The sequence below is a fragment of the Leptonotus elevatus genome, chromosome 1 (genome assembly GCF_054856555.1).
Source record: "Leptonotus elevatus isolate MCC_2025b chromosome 1, RoL_Lele_1.0, whole genome shotgun sequence".
NCBI classification, from domain to species: domain Eukaryota; kingdom Metazoa; phylum Chordata; class Actinopteri; order Syngnathiformes; family Syngnathidae; genus Leptonotus; species Leptonotus elevatus.
Genome location: NC_141239.1, coordinates 15,284,177 through 15,301,348, shown reverse-complemented (window position 1 = coordinate 15,301,348; position 17,172 = coordinate 15,284,177). Strand labels below are relative to the sequence as shown.

At 38.2% G+C, this 17,172-nt stretch overlaps 1 protein-coding gene and 1 long non-coding RNA gene across 6 annotated transcripts in view; one reads left to right on the top strand and one right to left on the bottom strand.

Annotated features, from left to right (window-relative positions):
• LOC147181016 (contactin-associated protein-like 4) overlaps nucleotides 1-17,172 on the bottom strand; it is a 76,584-nt gene that overhangs the window by 43,306 nt on the left and 16,106 nt on the right. For 3 of the 4 annotated variants that reach the window (XM_086076830.1, XM_086076838.1, XM_086076846.1), the window contains exons 3-4: nucleotides 3,633-3,826; nucleotides 1,525-1,672 (exon numbers count right to left, since the gene is read on the bottom strand). In XM_086076830.1, the coding sequence (XP_085932956.1) occupies nucleotides 1,525-1,672; nucleotides 3,633-3,826 (342 nt within the window). Of the gene's footprint in view, nucleotides 1-1,524; nucleotides 1,673-1,868; nucleotides 1,994-3,632; nucleotides 3,827-17,172 lie in introns of those variants that run through there. The other variant, XM_086076855.1, reaches the window with a different exon arrangement.
• Nucleotides 1,287-13,406, top strand: LOC147181017 (uncharacterized). 2 transcript variants are annotated; one of them, XR_015094906.1, is made up of 7 exons: nucleotides 1,287-1,356; nucleotides 1,475-2,159; nucleotides 3,651-3,842; nucleotides 3,919-3,993; nucleotides 4,087-4,226; nucleotides 8,451-8,627; nucleotides 12,771-13,406. It is a non-coding gene; the product is annotated as an uncharacterized LOC147181017 (long non-coding RNA). The 2 variants fall into 2 exon arrangements; XR_015094904.1 differs by having other exon boundaries at nucleotides 3,919-4,226.

Genomic DNA, 17,172 nt, shown 5'->3' with positions numbered 1-17,172 from the left:
GTTCTAGCATCATGACAGGACAGAAACATTCGAAGAGCACTAACAGCTGTTTGCTCTTAAAACAAGAAGCTCTACAACTAAAACAGGCTTGACTTGAAGCCCTCATTTGAAACCCAAATCCTTTCTTGAAACCCTACTTTAAAACACTTGTCTTGAAACCCCAATTAAAACCCTAAACCTGTCTTGAAACCTTATTTTCAAACCCTAACCGTGGTCTAAAACGTTAATTTGAAAGCTTGAAACACTAACTCAGGATTGAAATACTCATTTGAAATCCAAATACTGGCTCGAAACCCTAATCTGTGATTGAAACCATAGTTTAGGCTTGAAACCCTATTTCGAAACCTTAGTCCTGCTTTGAAACCCCAATCCTGTCTTGAAGCCTTTCTTTGAAACCCAAGCCTTATCATGTTTTGGAACCACAGCCTTGATTCAAAACCCTAATTTAAAAAAAAAAAACTAAACCTGTCTTGAAAACCTTCTTTAGAACCCTAACTGTGGTCTAAAACTCTAATTTGAAACCCTAATATTGTTTCTTAAACCTAATTTGAGACCCTAAACTGTGATTGAAACCTCAGCCCTGACTTGAAATCCTGATGTTGTCTTTGCTTGAAGCCCTAATTAGAAACCATAATCCTGCTTTGAAACCCTAATCCTACCTTTAAAACCCTAATCCTTTCTTGAAGCCTTACTATGAAAGCCTTAATTGCAAATCCCAAACCAGTGTTTGAAATTCTAACTGTTCTAAAACCCTAATTTTAAACCCCAGTCTTTGTTTGAAACCCTAACGATGTCTTAAAATCCGAGTTTGAAACCTTCATATGAAATACAAACCCTTTTTTGAAAGTCTAAATATGGCTCAAAACCCTTCTTTAAAACCTCAGCCCTGACTTGAAACCCCAATTTTGAAACCCTAATCCTGTCTTGAACCCTTTCTCGGAAACCCTAGCCCTGCTTATGAAACCCTTCTTTGAAACCCCAATCCTGTTTTGAATCCTTACTTTGAAAGTCCAGCTTGAAACCCTAATTGCAAATCCCTCACCTGTTTGAAATCTTAACCGATTTAAAACCCAAATTTTAAACCCCTACCTTTGTTTGAAACCTTAACAATGGCTTAAAATTCCAGTTTGAAACACTCATATGAAACACAAACCCTTTTTTGAAATGCCCAATTTGATACCATAACCTTTTTTTTTAACCCCTCTAATTTGCAACTTAATTTAAAATGCTAACTCTAGTTTTAAACGCTAACCTTGCCTGAAACCCTCACTTGTCTGCCTTATGGCTGCACCTTCAATAAAATATGTCGACGTGCGAAATGCGGGGTTGGTGCTGTGTCTTACGTAAGAGAACGAGGTAAGAATTAAAACCCGCTTGTGTGTCTGTCGCAGCTAGACTGCCAGAAAAACAAAACAACATTCGAATGGGAGGAGGTTGAGGTGTGATATGATGCTTTTATCTTCCCACATGAAAGCCTGATGGTCCTCTGGCGTCTCTCCTAACGAGCGGAGGCGGGCGACTCACTGTAAGGACAGCCGTAGACCTCCAGCCGCAGTCCAATGCGTCCGCCGGGGTTCCAACCCACGGGAAGCAGACGCACGAAGCGAGCGATGGCCGTCTGCTGCAGCTTGTGCTGAACCACGCTGTCCGCGTTGATGTTGCCTGAGAAAGACTGAGGATGACAAAAGACTTTTGTTTACACTTTTGTATACATTTTCCCCACTTTTTCACTTCCTGTGGGTATCCTAAAACGTTTGTTCAACCTCCCCGTTTGGTGTTCTGATACTTCTGCCCGCAAATTCTCCAGTGTACAGTATACTGTACCACAAAAACACAGTTTCCCAATCTCGCGACCCACAGCAGAGTACCTCGCCTCCTTTTTATCATCATCATCATCTGGTGCATCTGTCTTGCTGCATTTTTAATCAGGCAGCACGCCGGACATTTTAATTTAGCCTACGGCTGCGTTGCGGTCTGCCCGGGCATGTTGGCGGACAGCTAAATAGTGCCGGGTGGCTCAGAAATGGCAACAAGCTCATACTCCGCTCTGCATGCAATATTAACGAGGAGTCAAAACACTCGTGATAAATTGCCAAGATGGACTGATCTAATTACTGCTGGTTTGAGAGCTTAAGTATGATTGTGATTTATTACTTCAGGTACTGTACATTTTTGCCTCGACATTTTGATCTAGCTAGAATTGTTAGCTCAGCTGGCTAACCTCACTAGCTCTATTTTTCACATTTTTTAAGAGCTGGGTCTCGGGGGAGGTCTGCATTCCACTGAGTAACGTCAAAGCTTAGAATGGTCTAAATAAGGCATGGGTGACAAAGGGGATAGAGAATGCATGTAAAAAGAAAAACATTTTATACAAAGGATTTATTCAATTGAAAACTATGGGAGCTGAAATTAAGACCTACAAAAATAAACAATTGAATATTATACGAACAAGTAAGAAAGATCATTACCATGCATTACTAGAGCAGAATAAAGGCAACACACGAGAAACGTGAAAAATACTAAATCATGTAATTAAAAATAGCTATCAAAAATAGATTATTCAGAATATTTTATAAAAGATAAAACATATTGTTATTGAATAAATTATTATATTTATATATGAATATAAAAGTATTTTGTTAATGTTGGCAGTAATTTGGCAAAAGAAATCCCTGAGCTGAGAAACAAACATGAAATAGATAAGCACATAAAAAAAATTATCATCCAAACCAAAGCAAGACCTACAGCTTAAGGCTGTGGAAAGGAATAATTGAAAAGTTTGGTTTGAGAAATTTAGTTCCACAATTTTGGCGGACGTCCGCGCTCCATTCAGTGACTTTCTTCTTTTATATGCATGCGTGTCTTATATGCATCCAGACCATTTTCCAAGAAACTTTGTGGAAAAGGCAAAGGACTTCGGTGTAAAAAGTTGGGCATCCAAGATTGTTTTTAAACATTTGTCATCTGCAAAATCATGTTTAAATAAACAACAACTAATACATCAATTTTAGAGAAGCTTTGTACAGATGATGAAAAAGGAATATTGGTGTGAAAACTTGGAGATAAAGCATTACAAAATGATAACAATAATAATAATTTGATATCAGTTTGGCCTTGGCAGAGGTCGACGTAGCAAAAAGCCCCCCCGCCGCTTTCCCCACCCCAAAAAAATTAACAAAAAACAACAACAACTACTCAACTGATTTCCGAGACACCTTGTGCTGAAGGAGAATGAATTTTGTGGTGAGAAGTTGGGGAGCAAGCATTTGTTCCCATCTTTGTTAACAGTCCAGCTGAGTGTGGAGATCTGCGTAACAAACTAGCAAAAACCTCTAAGATTATAGAAAGGAAGAGGAAAATTTGGTGTGAGAAGTTGGCTATCAAACTTTTTTTTCACATTTGTAAACAAATTGGTTTTGGCTATTGAAACTATAAAAAAAAAAAAAGACTTAACTGACTTCTAATAAACACAAAGAAGAGAGAATTTTGATGTAAGAAGTTGGACTGCAAATATATATATGTCTTCACATCTGGCCCTGGCAGAGGTCACACTCGTTTTACATGCACGTGTATACTGTTTGTGCAAAATAATTTTGGTGTGAGAAGTCGGGCTCCAGAATTCGTACACATACCCCAATGCTGTCCTCCAGCCGGTGCTGCTTCCAGTTGTGACCGGTGTCACTGAACATGAGCAGATAAGACGTCAGCCAATCAGAGCTGCCATAGCGTCCCTGCGTGGACACCGCCGTGATGGTTGTCCGTTCCCCGAGGTCCACCTCCAACCACTGAGACGAATCGGACGCCAGTGGAGACCAACCTCCTGCACCTGAAGACAAAACAATGTATTGTTGTCCCCAAAATTTTTATTCACGCCAACAAAGCCAGTTTTTTTTCCTGAATTGTTGTCCTGTGTCTCAGGTACCAAAGTGGGACAGCAGAACTGAAATCACCTTGACCTGACCTATAATATTAAAGGTGCCGCCTGTGTGTAAGGTACCAATGCGAGATGGGCAGTGAGGTTGAATCACAAATTTTCCAGCTTTGACATACTGTAGTATCAGAGGTTGAACATCACCTGTGTGTAAGGTACTGATGGAAAGGAGGGGGTAGAAGTCAATCCATGAGTTTGGAGGTGTACCAGAGGAGAAATGTCACCTGTGTATGAGGCGCCAAGACTCAATGGGGGGCTTGAAGTCAACCCACAAATTTGGAGTGGACCAAAATAGGTATGCCACCTGTGTGTAAGGTACTGATGGGGTGGGTGTTTTAAGTAGATTGGTATATTTTCTGACTAGCAATGTAACATCAGAGGAATATCGATGCCAGTGTGTAAGGTACCGAAGACAGTTGGGGGGCGGTTACAGTTGACCCATTAATTGCTCTGGTTTTACCATAGTATCGAGGCGGAACACATGTGCGTGTAAGGTACCGATGGGGATGAGGCAGTTAGAGGCCAACCCATTAAATTGCATGTGCAAGGGTAGGATGCTACTTGTGTGTAAGGTACCCCCCAAAAATAGGTGGCTTGAAGCCAACCCACGAATTTGGAGGTGTACCAGAGGTGGCACACTGCCTGTGCGTAAGGTACAAGATGTGGGATGGATGTTCTTGTAATTTTCTGGCTTTCGGTGTAACCTCTGTAGCAAAATGCTGGCGATGTGTAAGGTATGAAGTCAACCTGCAAATTTGCCAGCTTCAGAAATTTCCATCTTTGTGTAAGGTACCAAGATGGGGGTTGACGTTGACATGCAAACTTCACTGAGTCTGATGTAGTATCAGAGGCTGAATGTCACATATGGGTATGCGTGAATTTAGAAGTGTGACAGAGGAGGAACACCATCTGTGTGCAAGGCATCAAAACAAAATAGTGGGCTTAAAGAAATTCTATGAATTTGGAAATGTACCCAGAGGTAGCATGACGACTGTGTGTAAGGTACCTATTGATTAAAGTCCAAACAAAATCTGGCTTCTGATTTAGCAACTGAGGCAGAACACTGGCTGTGTATAAGGTAGCAATGAGGGAGGAAGGGGTTGAAGTCTACACATGAATTTACCAGCATTCAAATTCACCTCCTGTGTGTAAGGGGCTTCGACCAGAGTGTAAAATTTACAGTAAAATCTGACTTTCACTGACACACTCTTTTGTGTTTAATTAAAGCAACTGTCACTAACCTTGTTGAAAATAAAAATACACCACGGGGTCTCCGATAGGCCAACTTGCTGTGTGAAAGGGCCCTAAAAAGTCACCTTCATGCTTCTTCGCAGCTTTCAATTCAGAAGGCTGCTGGCGTTGTTTTGAATGCAGCACGTCACATTTCCATTCGTCTTCATAATGTCAATAGACGGCGCAACTCTGCCAAATCCCCAACGAGGGTCCCGCGTGAAAGGTGCCACCGACGCACCTTTTAATTCCCATTCATCACCTGCGCTTGACAATCTCGTTTGATCACTCGTCCGACCAGACGTTGACGTCTGGATTCCAAAGTGGCGGCAGCACGGACGGCTGATGAGATTCTCTTGAAAGCATGTGACCGTTTGTTTTTCTATCGCCAGACAAATTTTTCATTCGCAAACGTCCTCACGGACAAAATCAAAGTGATCGGCCTCGGCTGAGGTCTGCGCTACAAAATGACCTCCCCCAAGTACAAAATTTGGATTGGCAGCAGTATTAGCAGGCATGATTTGGGTGTGAGAAGTTGGACATTAAGGATCTGTTAGAATCTGTTGGTGGAGACTTTCAAGTCGTGTATGTGTAGCGCGACAGAAATATGTAAATAGGGCAAAAACAATGCACTAAACTGTGTGAGTTTAGTGAGGGGGGGGGGGTGCTTGGGCATCCAGAACTTTTCAAGAAATGTTGGGATTTTGGATCATTTTTGAGTTACATTCTTGTTTTCTATGTTTGTCCCAGTTGAACTATATTAAAAACAACTACCAATTTCTGAGAAAAAGAATTTTGGTGGGATCCACAATTTTAATATTATTATTATTTATTTATTTGTTTACAGCTTGGCCTTCGTAGAGGTCTGCACTAGCTGAGTTACATTCTATTATTTGCGTGCCCCCGCAGAATTACACATTTAAAAACAGCTACTGCACTGATTTTGAAAAAAATTATTATGTTCTCAGAAGTTGGGTTGTACAATTTTTTCATTATTACTATTTACAAATGTTGGGGCTTCGTCTCTGGTTTATGATCTACTGAGTTTCTTGCTAGGAAAAAAACTAGGGTTGTTGAGACAAACAGGAAGTAATTTTGGAGTGAGAAGTTGGGATCAGGGAATTTTGTTTACATTTGTTAGCAACTTGGCTTTAGCATAGGTCTGGTACATTCTAGTTTTACCAATAAATTGATTTTTGAAAAAGGAATGTTAGTGTCAGAAGTTGGGATCAATGATTCTATTAAAAACTAAACAATTTTGAAAACAGTATTGCTTTGGCGTAAGGTCTGGGCTCAACTGAGCGCTATGCTTGTAAATACTAATGTAGTAGAGAGAAGAAGAATAAATGATGGTGTGAGAAGTTGGGATCCATGAAAATATTTTTGAACAGTTTGAGTTTACAGGTTTGTGCTCTTCTGCTAAGGTTGTGGAGATGAAGGAAGGAAATAATATGAGAGTCTGAGAAGTTGGAATTGTAAACAGTTGAGCCTTGGTAGTTCTACACATTACTGAGTGATGGATTAGAACAAACTACTACAGTTGTGAAAAAATAAGCTATCTTGGTGTGAGAAGTTACTCCTATCCCCCCCCCCCCCACCCCGTCCCCATTTTGTAACTCAAATGTCACGTCTTTCCTCTTGTTAACAGAGCTCTTGTTGGTTAATTGAGCTGATTTTGAGTGGACGGATGAATTATTACGATGCACAGAGCGACATTGTGTCCGATGCTAAAGGCTCTCTCTATTAATTAAAGCCGGAAAATGTAAACGTTGACGTGAACTTTGAAGGGGCTAAAAGGGCAAACTCTAATAAGCTGCAGATGTCAAGACGACGAGCGGACGCTTTGACCTTTTCCGCAAAACGCAGGTATGAAAGGAAAACGGGAGAAGGAAATGGACGTATGCCCTGTGGGACACCTTGGAAAACTTCAGTGCTGCCTGTTCATTGCAATGAGATGGAGGCAGATGCAGTAATATTAACCCTCTTTTTAGCACTCAGCTACGACAGAGACTTATTGTTATATGAGAATGTTTTCATTATATGTATTATTTGTACTTTATTAGTATGTTGTATGTTGCTTTTGTTTGGTGTCCCTGAGTGGACTATTAAAACCGTATCTTTATTAATAAGCTGATTTATTAATAATATTTTACAGATTTATTATATCCAAATATTACTAATTCATTACCATTATTTTTCATCAGGGATCAAATAAGAAAAAAAATATATATCACTAATTAATGATTTGTTATAAATTATTATTTCTATATATTTTTATTTAACTGTGTTGTATTTTTATACTGTATTTATTTAAAATATATCTTTTTTAATTTAGCTATCCATCCATACATTTTCTTAACTGTTTTTTCCTCACAAGGGTCGCGGGGTGCAGGAGCCCATCTTAGCCAGCTTCGGGCAGTAGGCGGAGTACACCCTGAACCAGCCAATTGCAGTTAATTTAGCTATTTAGTGCATTTTAATTTCATTTAAAGATTCATTAGAATTAATTTAAGTTGTATTAGTGTTTTGACTTTGCCATTTGAAGCCCTTTTACAAAAGTGTAATGTAGTTTGGTTATATTAATTATAATTTATTTTTTAAATTAATCTATTATCATAGTTTTTAGTTTAATGTAAGTGTCAGATTATAATTTATTGTAAATGTTTTGATATAGATTTTATTTAATCTAATTGTGTTTTTATTTTAATTCACTGCAATTGCGCTTATTTTAATTTGATTTAATATAATTGTAATTATCTTTAATTTACTGTGAATGCATTTTTAATGTATTTTTTTTAATCTTCATTTAAAAAAAATTCATGTATTAATTCAGTTGAATGCAAATGTTTTTTTTACTCCATATAATGTAATTTAGCTATCCAAATCTAATTTAAATGTATTTATTTTGATTTAATTTAATGTAGGATAATTGTACATACGTATTATAATTAAATTTGATGTCATTGCTGTTATTGTGATGCATTGAATTAATGAATCATTTATTTTAATGGGATTTATTTAATGTAATTCAATGTCACACATTTGATTTATTTGAATGTCCTTTTTTTCCCATTTACTTTTTCTATTCCTTAAGTAAGCCAACATGCTTGCCAGGTTTCTTTGAATTCCAAACAAATCTAAAGTGGACAAATCTTCATGGAACAGATGGCGGCGGACCTTTTGGCCGTCTGCTCTTTATCAAGCGTGAATTCTGAGTGTATTACGCTGTCACTTCGCTCCCGCCGTCAACTGACACCTGACACCTCTCAATTTGTCTGTCTCGGACTAGCGGAGCGGAGCCCTCGTAACGAGGAACAAGGACGCCGGCGCAGATGGACGACCGCCAAGACGACAATGACGACGGAGACGACCAATAAGACAACCGCCGAGACGACGTCTGTCGCGTGGACGACAGGCTAACAAGATGTTTAATAATGCAAAGACATTCCAGCTGCCGCCACAAAAGGTAACCAGGAGAGTGAAAGGATAACCTGAGTGGTTGCCAGGTCTCATTTAGACTCATATTCAAGTCACTTACTTACTTACTTACATACACTTACTTACATACACTTACTTACATACACTTACTTACTTTTACTTACACTTACTTACTTACACTTACTTACTTACTTACTTACTTACTTACTTACTTTTACTTACATACACTTACTTACATACACTTACTTACATACACTTACTTACTTACTTACTTTTACTTACATACACTTACTTACTTACACTTACTTACTTTTACTTACTTACTTACTAACTTACTTACTTACTTACTTACTTACTTACTTACTTACTTACTTACTTACTTACTTACTTACTTACTTACTTACTTAGCTTCTGTCAAAGAACCCCATGAAGAGTAGCTTATGGTGATCCAAAATAGTAAATAATAAATAAACTCACTTTGAGTAGTTACCTTCCTCAGCATTTTTGTTTGTTACCTCCGTCAACTAGCTACTTACTTCAACTAGTTAACATGAGTAGTTATCTGCTTTACCTGCAAAGTAGTTATTACTTGCTTACTCACTTTCTGTGGTTTGTTAATTACTGTACATAGTTTGTTACTGTAGTTAGGTAGTTACTGAAGGTATTGACATAGTTTGCTATTGCACTTAATATGATATTGTGGTTTGCGTTAGTTTATAGTTTGTTACCTTAGTCGTTAGTTACTGCAGAAATTTAATAGTTAGTTTGTTACAGTAGTTAGTCCGTCCGTTACTGTAGTCAGTTACTGTTTTTAGTTCTTTAGTACCAGATTTTGTTTGTTAGTTACTGTAATAATATTGTAGTTGCATAGTTACTTTATTTAGCTTCCTACTGTTGTATTTCTTTTTGTAGTTGTTATTGTAGTTATTGTATTTAGTTGATTACTGTTACTGTAGTTAAGTTTTTTAAATATATATATAGTTACTGCAGTTTTTTAGTTACTGAAGGAATGTAGCTGGTTACTTAGTGAAATACATAGTTCATTGCAATTAGTTTGTTACCTAGTTAAAGTCATCTTCTAACTGCTAACTGGAGTTGGTTACATATTGTTGCTACATTTTGTTTGTTGTTCTAGTAAGTTAATGCATAGTTACCAACTGAAGTTAGTAGCGTAGTTATTTGGTTGCATGGTTACTGTATTTAGATATTTGTACTCTTGTTAGCTACATATTTGTTACCAGTAATTAGTTACTGTAGTTATCAAGTTGCATAGTTAGCATCTGTAGTTGTTTGTTTCCATAAAAAGTTACTGTAGTTAGTTCCTTAGTTTTTCACTTGTTACTGTGTAGTTATATCTGTTGTAGTCAAATGTTAACTGAATTATTGTATACAGTTTAATCATACAGTCAGTAGCATAGAGAGTCATTTGCTACTTGATTCGCCATCTCTCAACCGCTGCCACATAGCAGCTTGTAATTAAACTTTAATTATACTTTTAAATCCAAGTCTTTTGGGGGGGAAAAAAGCGATTACAGCAGCACAATTATTTTCTTGAAGTCTGTGTAATTGCGTCGCCATGGCGTGGGAACGTCAGGAAGCGCTCAGACATAAAGGGCGCTATTAACATTTGGCACGCGGCACTGGAGCTGGATTGCTACGTTAGCGATGCGCTAACTGTTACAGTGGCGAGCAATTACGGCAAGATACTTCAAAAAAGAGCAGGGGGGAAAGGAAAAAGATCTTTTGTTCCAGTTGGAAAAGAGATTCTTGTTCAAGATGAGGAAACGCTGCCAAACAAAGACTGCTTGTTAACAATTCTAACTTTACACAGACGATAAAAATAACACAATAGGCCTAACAGTTTTGATTGGCACTCAGAGACATTCATCCAACTTAGCGCTTAATTATTGACCTTGTTTGCACTGCAGGGAGATCGTTAGCTGGTTAGCTACTTTGTTTCTTAGTGACTAGATATACTGTATTTTGTTACCAGATTTAGTTACTGTAATTCATTTATTCCTCTGTTACTTAACTGAAGTTAAATAGTTAGTAATTAGATCATTACTGTAGTTAGTCAATTTGTTACTGCAATTAGTCAGTCAGTTAGTTAACTACTGTAGTTCTCTTGTTGGTTAGTTAGTTAGTTAGTTCACCTCATAGGATTAAATAGCTTCTTTTTTTTTTTTTATAAATAAACTGGTAAAATGTACTCAAACTCTCCTTGTAAAATGTTTTTTCAAGTAAATATTACTTATTTTTGACAGTGCAAGATGATAAAAACATATTCTCATTCATATCACAAGTAGTAAATAAAATGGTAAATGTGCGGTGTGCTTTACAACTTGCTTCGCTGGCGAGACAAAAGTTTGTTCCTAAAGATGCCAGTTCAAAGGGGACTTATTCAAACGAGCTGCAGTTTTTGCAGGTGTATTATTTATTCTGATTTTGTTTTTTCATTTATATTATACATTTATTTTCAAGGCAAATATTTGTTTTTATGTTTAATTTGAATTCAAAAGAAGACAATGCCCTGAGAATTAAATCTTCAAATTAAGGAGATGAATATAAAAGATTTCCAATTAATAATCAGTTCCGTTACATTCTACTTTTGAAGAATCATCAACAAGGGGTACGAGTGTGGGGCTACTCATGATATGACGCAAGCAAAGGTACGAGGGTACAAAAGTCAAAAACAGTCGGGAAAAACACCATATAGGACAACATGGCTTGGCAAAGACCTGTGCTCTCCCGAGTCTGCTCGTTTGTTTGTTTAGTTGTTGTTGTTGTTGTTGTAATACGCGATTAAAGGTGAGGTGAGGCAGACGAAAGAGAGGATTTGTGAAATATTGCTGACAGGAAACAAAGCTCATTTAGCATCCTGACGATGGAAGTGAGATAAAATGCACATTTAAGAGCGACGCAATCACCAGGGCGTCACTCACACAATCCATGTTCATTTACGCTCAGGCTGGGATCCTCCATCTTCCTCACTGCACACACAGGAACACTTCATCTATTGATTCCTTCACTTGCTTAATACACACACATAGTCCCCTTGTCTTTGCTACATCGTGGGGCCCATACACGCGTGTTTTTCCAGGTTTAACTACCATTGTGGGGACCGAATTCAAATTTTGGTGGTCCCCACAAGTTCAGACTTCTTTTTGAGGGTCAAGACTTGGTTTTAGAGTTGAGGTTTGAATTGGGTTATGGTTGAGGTTAGGGTAAGGAATGGGGGTAGGCAATCATTTTTGATGGTTGGGGTTAGGAGGAGGGGCTAGGAAATGCATTATGTCAATGAGAATCCCCCACTATGATACAAAGACAAGTTTGTGTGTGTGTGTGTGTGGGGGGGGTGTGTGTGTGTGTGTGTGTGTGTGTTTACATATTTGGGGGTTTTACTATCATTGTGGGGACATTGTGGGACATTTTGGTGGTCCCCATGAGTCCAAAGCTCTTTTTGAGGGTCAAAAAGGGTTTTAGAGTTTAGGTTTGAATTCGGTTATGGTTGAGGTTAGGGTAAGGAATGGGGGTAGGCAATCATTTTTTATGGTTGGGGTTAGGGGAAGGGGCAAGGAAATGCCTTATGTCAGTGAGATGGCCCCACAAAGACAGTAAAACAAACGTGTGTGTGTGGGGGGGGGGGGTGCGTGCGTGTGTGCGTGTGTCCGCTGGGGGATGCTCAACACTGATATCACACGAGATTTCAGGTTCCATAGGAAAAACTGCAACTCCCGTAAATATCAGCCTCTCACACAGATGAACCAATATCTTGGTCAGAATGACCAATTTGTATCGGTTAGCCCAATCACCAATATATAAATTGGTTGAAAACACCTACTATTCTAAAGTGGTTGTTTTAACCAAAGGATCTGTCGGACACATAACTACCAGCTAGATTGATCAAATGTAACCTGTTTTTTTGGTAGATTTGACCAATCTGTTTTTAGAGTGTAGTTATTATAGTATAATAGTACTGTTACTGCAGTTTGTTGCCTAGTTGATATGCTCGTGCGGTTGATCCTGCAGTGAGTTCGCTTTTACTGCAGTTTATACGTTTGTTACTGTAGTCGGTGAATTGTATAGTTTGTCACTGCAGTTAGTTTATCACGGTAGTTTGTTTTTGTACTTAAAGGTGTACTCAAGGATCTTTTGTCGCTGCGTCTTCCAGGTGGATCATCTTAAAGATGAGTTCTCCATCCCATCAATCAATCTGCCATAACGACGTCGTGCGTGCTCGTTCCTAACTGCGCATGCGCACTTGGAGTGTTTGTAGCATGTAGCCGCTGAGCTACGGATTCAGCCATTCATCGTTGTAGCTCGACCGATCTCACCGCATACTGTCCTTTGAAAATGGCTTGAGAGCCGCAAGAGGACACCCGTCTATGAAGTGAGGCCGGCTGCAGAGACTGATGAAGATGATGAAGATGAGCTCGCAAGTTCCCGACATTTGATCACCGTTTCCCCCGGAACGAGCAGGGCAGCTGGTCGGATGGTCTTCCGCATGCGCATTTTTTAAAAAGTGACAAACGGACGTTTGACTTCTACTTTTCGAGAAGATCCTTGAATAAAAGTTGTTGTTGTAGTTCATAATGTAGTTTGTAACTCTAGTTAGTTCATTACTTAGTTGATGAATTATATAGTTCTTTTCAGCAGTTAGCTTGTTACTGAAGTGATTTATTTGAGTTCTTTTTGTTACTGTAGTTTGTTGCCTACAATTACATTGCTACTATATTAAGGGCTCTAACTCATTATTATTTTAATAATTGAAAATGGATAGATGGATGGATGATTAATCTGTGGATTAGTTTGTGGATAAAATATATATATTTTTTACTTTTCATCCCTTTATTCAAAAACATGACATTGTGTGCACAAAATACCTAAATTGGTTACGATTCTGTTCCTGGTTTGGGCTGTAACAGACAGAAAGTCAAAAAATGTTGATTATTGTTTTGCCAATGAAAGCAGATGTTTGCAAATGTCACACAGGGCATCTGTCTGCTTTCGTGGACAACTACAGAAATCAGAGAGAGTTGAGGGTTGAGAGGCAGAAAGTCCAAGCGGATCATTTTAAGCTAAGCAAAGTCTAAAAGATTCAAATGATGTCAAAAGTCTGATTCTGGAAAAACAATGATCGATTAATCTGATCATCGATGAGTTGTTCCTGTCGCTTAGCGTCAGCAGTTAGCTACATTCATTTCGATTCATTCTATGATGACCTATTGCTAAGGTCATTACATTGTCTGTTACTGTAGTTAACTGCTGTAGTTTATTACTGTAGTTACTTCATTGCATAGTTCACTGTTACTTTATCACTGTAGTTTGTTAGTTACTGTAGCATTATTTAATAACATAGTTTGGTGCAGTTGTTTATTTACGACTATAGTTATTATTATTATGATGATGATGATGATGATGATGATGATGATGATTATGCTATTCATACAATATTGCGTGACTAGTTTATACAGTTGAGTAACAGCAAAAAAAATTAACTGTAGAATGTAAAACGGGCATTAACGTGTTTTAGCGTTCTGTTTTACTGTTAACAGTAGTTCATAAATTATTTTTTTTTTTTTACACATGTATGAGATTTAAGAGAGTTAAAAGGCCAGCAGATGACTGCGTAACGCTGTGTGACAAACGACACAGAATTACAACCTGCCTGCACTTTCCACTGGGTTACATGTGCACTATTTGGCTCTTGCAGTCTAATGGAGCGCGCAGCATCTGGAGCACATTAACGGCGTGCTAAGGGGAAACTTTTCACAGGTAAAGAGACAGAGATATTTTTACAAGAGAGCTTTTATCGGCTGCGGGAGGCCACAAACGTCGGATCGATGCCGCTGCGAACGTCGCTCTGCCAGCACATTCGCTCCATCGGGCAACGGCAGGCTTGATTTTGTTTTTTTTCTCCTTTTTCTGCTTGTTTGGCTTGCCTCACTTTAACAAAAATCAATGCCCAACTCCGGATCCAGCAGTTCCCCTTAATTTCCTTTATCATTCCGACAACAACTCCACCACTTTGTGTGCCAAGACACACTGGGAAGTTTGTGTTGCGCATCCCCCGGGCGGTCTTTTATTGACGCCAATTGTCATGGAGTCTTTACTTTGAATGTAACTTGGGGAAATTTAGATGATTATGCTTAAAGGAAACTTATTAAGCAAGTGTTTCACAATTTAAAAACGTTCCCTGGTGTCTTAAAAACATGTCGGTGGCATTCTTTACTAAAAAAATACCCCAAGCATCAAGAATTAATCGTTCATAAGAAGCAAACGTTAAATCACTTAAAGGGGGAATTCAACCCCCTTAAAATATTCTTGACAATAACATGTTTTATGCAGCCCCACTGGTCTAAATACGGTATTCTGTTTTTATCAATATCGGAAAGCGGCCATTTTGCCACTTGCTGTCAACTGAAAATTACATCACAGTTGCTCAGGTCTCAGGTAACAACCAATCACAGCTCAGCTTCAGAAAACGGGTAAGCGGTGATTGGTCGTTGCTTGAGCCCTGAGCAACTGTGATGTCATCTTCAGTCGACAGCAAGTGGCAAAATGGCCGCCCCCCTGTGATGGATAAAATAGGCTGGATTTTGCTTCATAACTCATATTCCACAAATGTAATATTAATCAGAATGTCATGTTTAGACTAGTGAAGTCACACATAACATATTTTGGTCAAAAACATTTTAAGGTTGCCTTCCCCTATAAAGTGAGCAACCACAGAGATTGTATTGGTTGACGCAGAATTTCATCACCAAACTACTGAATGATGCTTGTGAATTAATGGCGCAGTATGGCACAAAGTACATTTTCATTTATATGTCCCAGGGGATATATTACTGAAAGTTGACTTTCCATTTTTGCATACACATAGTTGTGTCTGAAAATTGTAAATGGACTGAACTTATCTACACCATATAGCGCTCAAAGCACTTTACAAGCCATTCACACATCAGTGTGCTTCCAGCTCCCACTGGAGTAAATTAGGGTTCAGTGTCTTGCTCAAGGACACTTGGGCATGGTCACCAGGGCCGAGGATCAATCCCATGATCCCATCCTATGCTCCCCACCCCACCCCACAGCACCCCCGCACCCCCAAGACGAGACCGAAGACAAAGTTTTCATCCGTTGCCGTGATTGGTCAAAACAAAGGTGAACAAGATGCCGCATCGTCCAATCAGCTCGAAGTTTTGTACAGAATGTCCCGCCTTTACCGCCTTTCCCAAGCAAATCAGTGTGGAGCAGTCCCAGATTAATATTGTGGATAGCTCCCTTGAGTGAATCACTATAGCAATCTGGCTATTGCAAGGTTATCTTTCCCATGGATATAATAGGGGCCCTTGTGGTGAACCCTGGGGGACACCAAGGATTCCTGGTGTATTAGCCCCCAAAGAATTAGATTAGGATGCATCAGGTGCATAGCAACTAGGACTGGTTTAAAAAAATAAAATAAAATAATTCCTTTTTGAACCTGATATCGATTTGTAAAACCATGAATCGATTCTTTTAATATCTCTTTTTCCCATGAATTCATAAGAAAATAGAATTTCAAGGCTGATTTAAAATATATATATATATATATATATATATATATATATATATATATTACAGTTTTCTTGAAATTTATTGTTGACATGATTTTAAAAGTATTTTCTTACATTTATGAAAGACCTGACTTATTGCACCTCAAGACAATTTTGAATCTTTTAAATTTATGTTTACAATTATTGAATTAGAATTGAGAAAATATTTTCATCTCATTTTTGCTGATGTCAATGTTTGCATAAACCTTAAGTGATTATAACACCTGTTATTTTCATGAATAAACTGAACCATTTAACCAGTTACTGCCTCTGCAAAATTTAATTTGGAATTTAATGTTTGTGGAGTTTTTATCATAACTTTGATATTTAATAAAAATGTATAAAATGTTCATAAATAATCAATATCGGATTGAATTGAGGTGAATCGAATTGGAAAAAAATATAAATCAAATCGAACTGCACTCAAGTGAATCGAAATCAAATCGATTGAGGAAACTAGAATCAATACCAGCCCCAATAACAATACACAATAGCACGAAGCCATAAATATATGAATGATATCCATGAAAAATTATTTGCCCTCTTCTCAAATTGATCGTTTCCTCACTTTCATGTTTAAGATCGTCCAACAAATGTGATTTCATACAAATAGAACCCAAGTAAACATAAAATTCTGTTATTTTATTTTATTTAGAAAAACTATTCAATGGTACCGGGCCCGTGTGGAAAAGTACTTGATATTTATATTGACATTAAATGTATATTTGTTTCATGATCTTAAACATGAAAGTGGGGAGACTGTGCAAAGTATGGTAAGAATTTGACAAGATGGCAAATACTTTTTCACAGCGCTGGGTTAAAACGGTCAACTTAAGTGGCATCAGATGCTTTCCAACATATTTATTTTCTATTGAGACATGATAGGTGGAGCGATGATAAATGAAAGACAATGCTTCAGGGCCCGAGTGGAGATCAATGGGATAATTGTATTTCCATACCGCAGCAGAAAGACGATGTGTC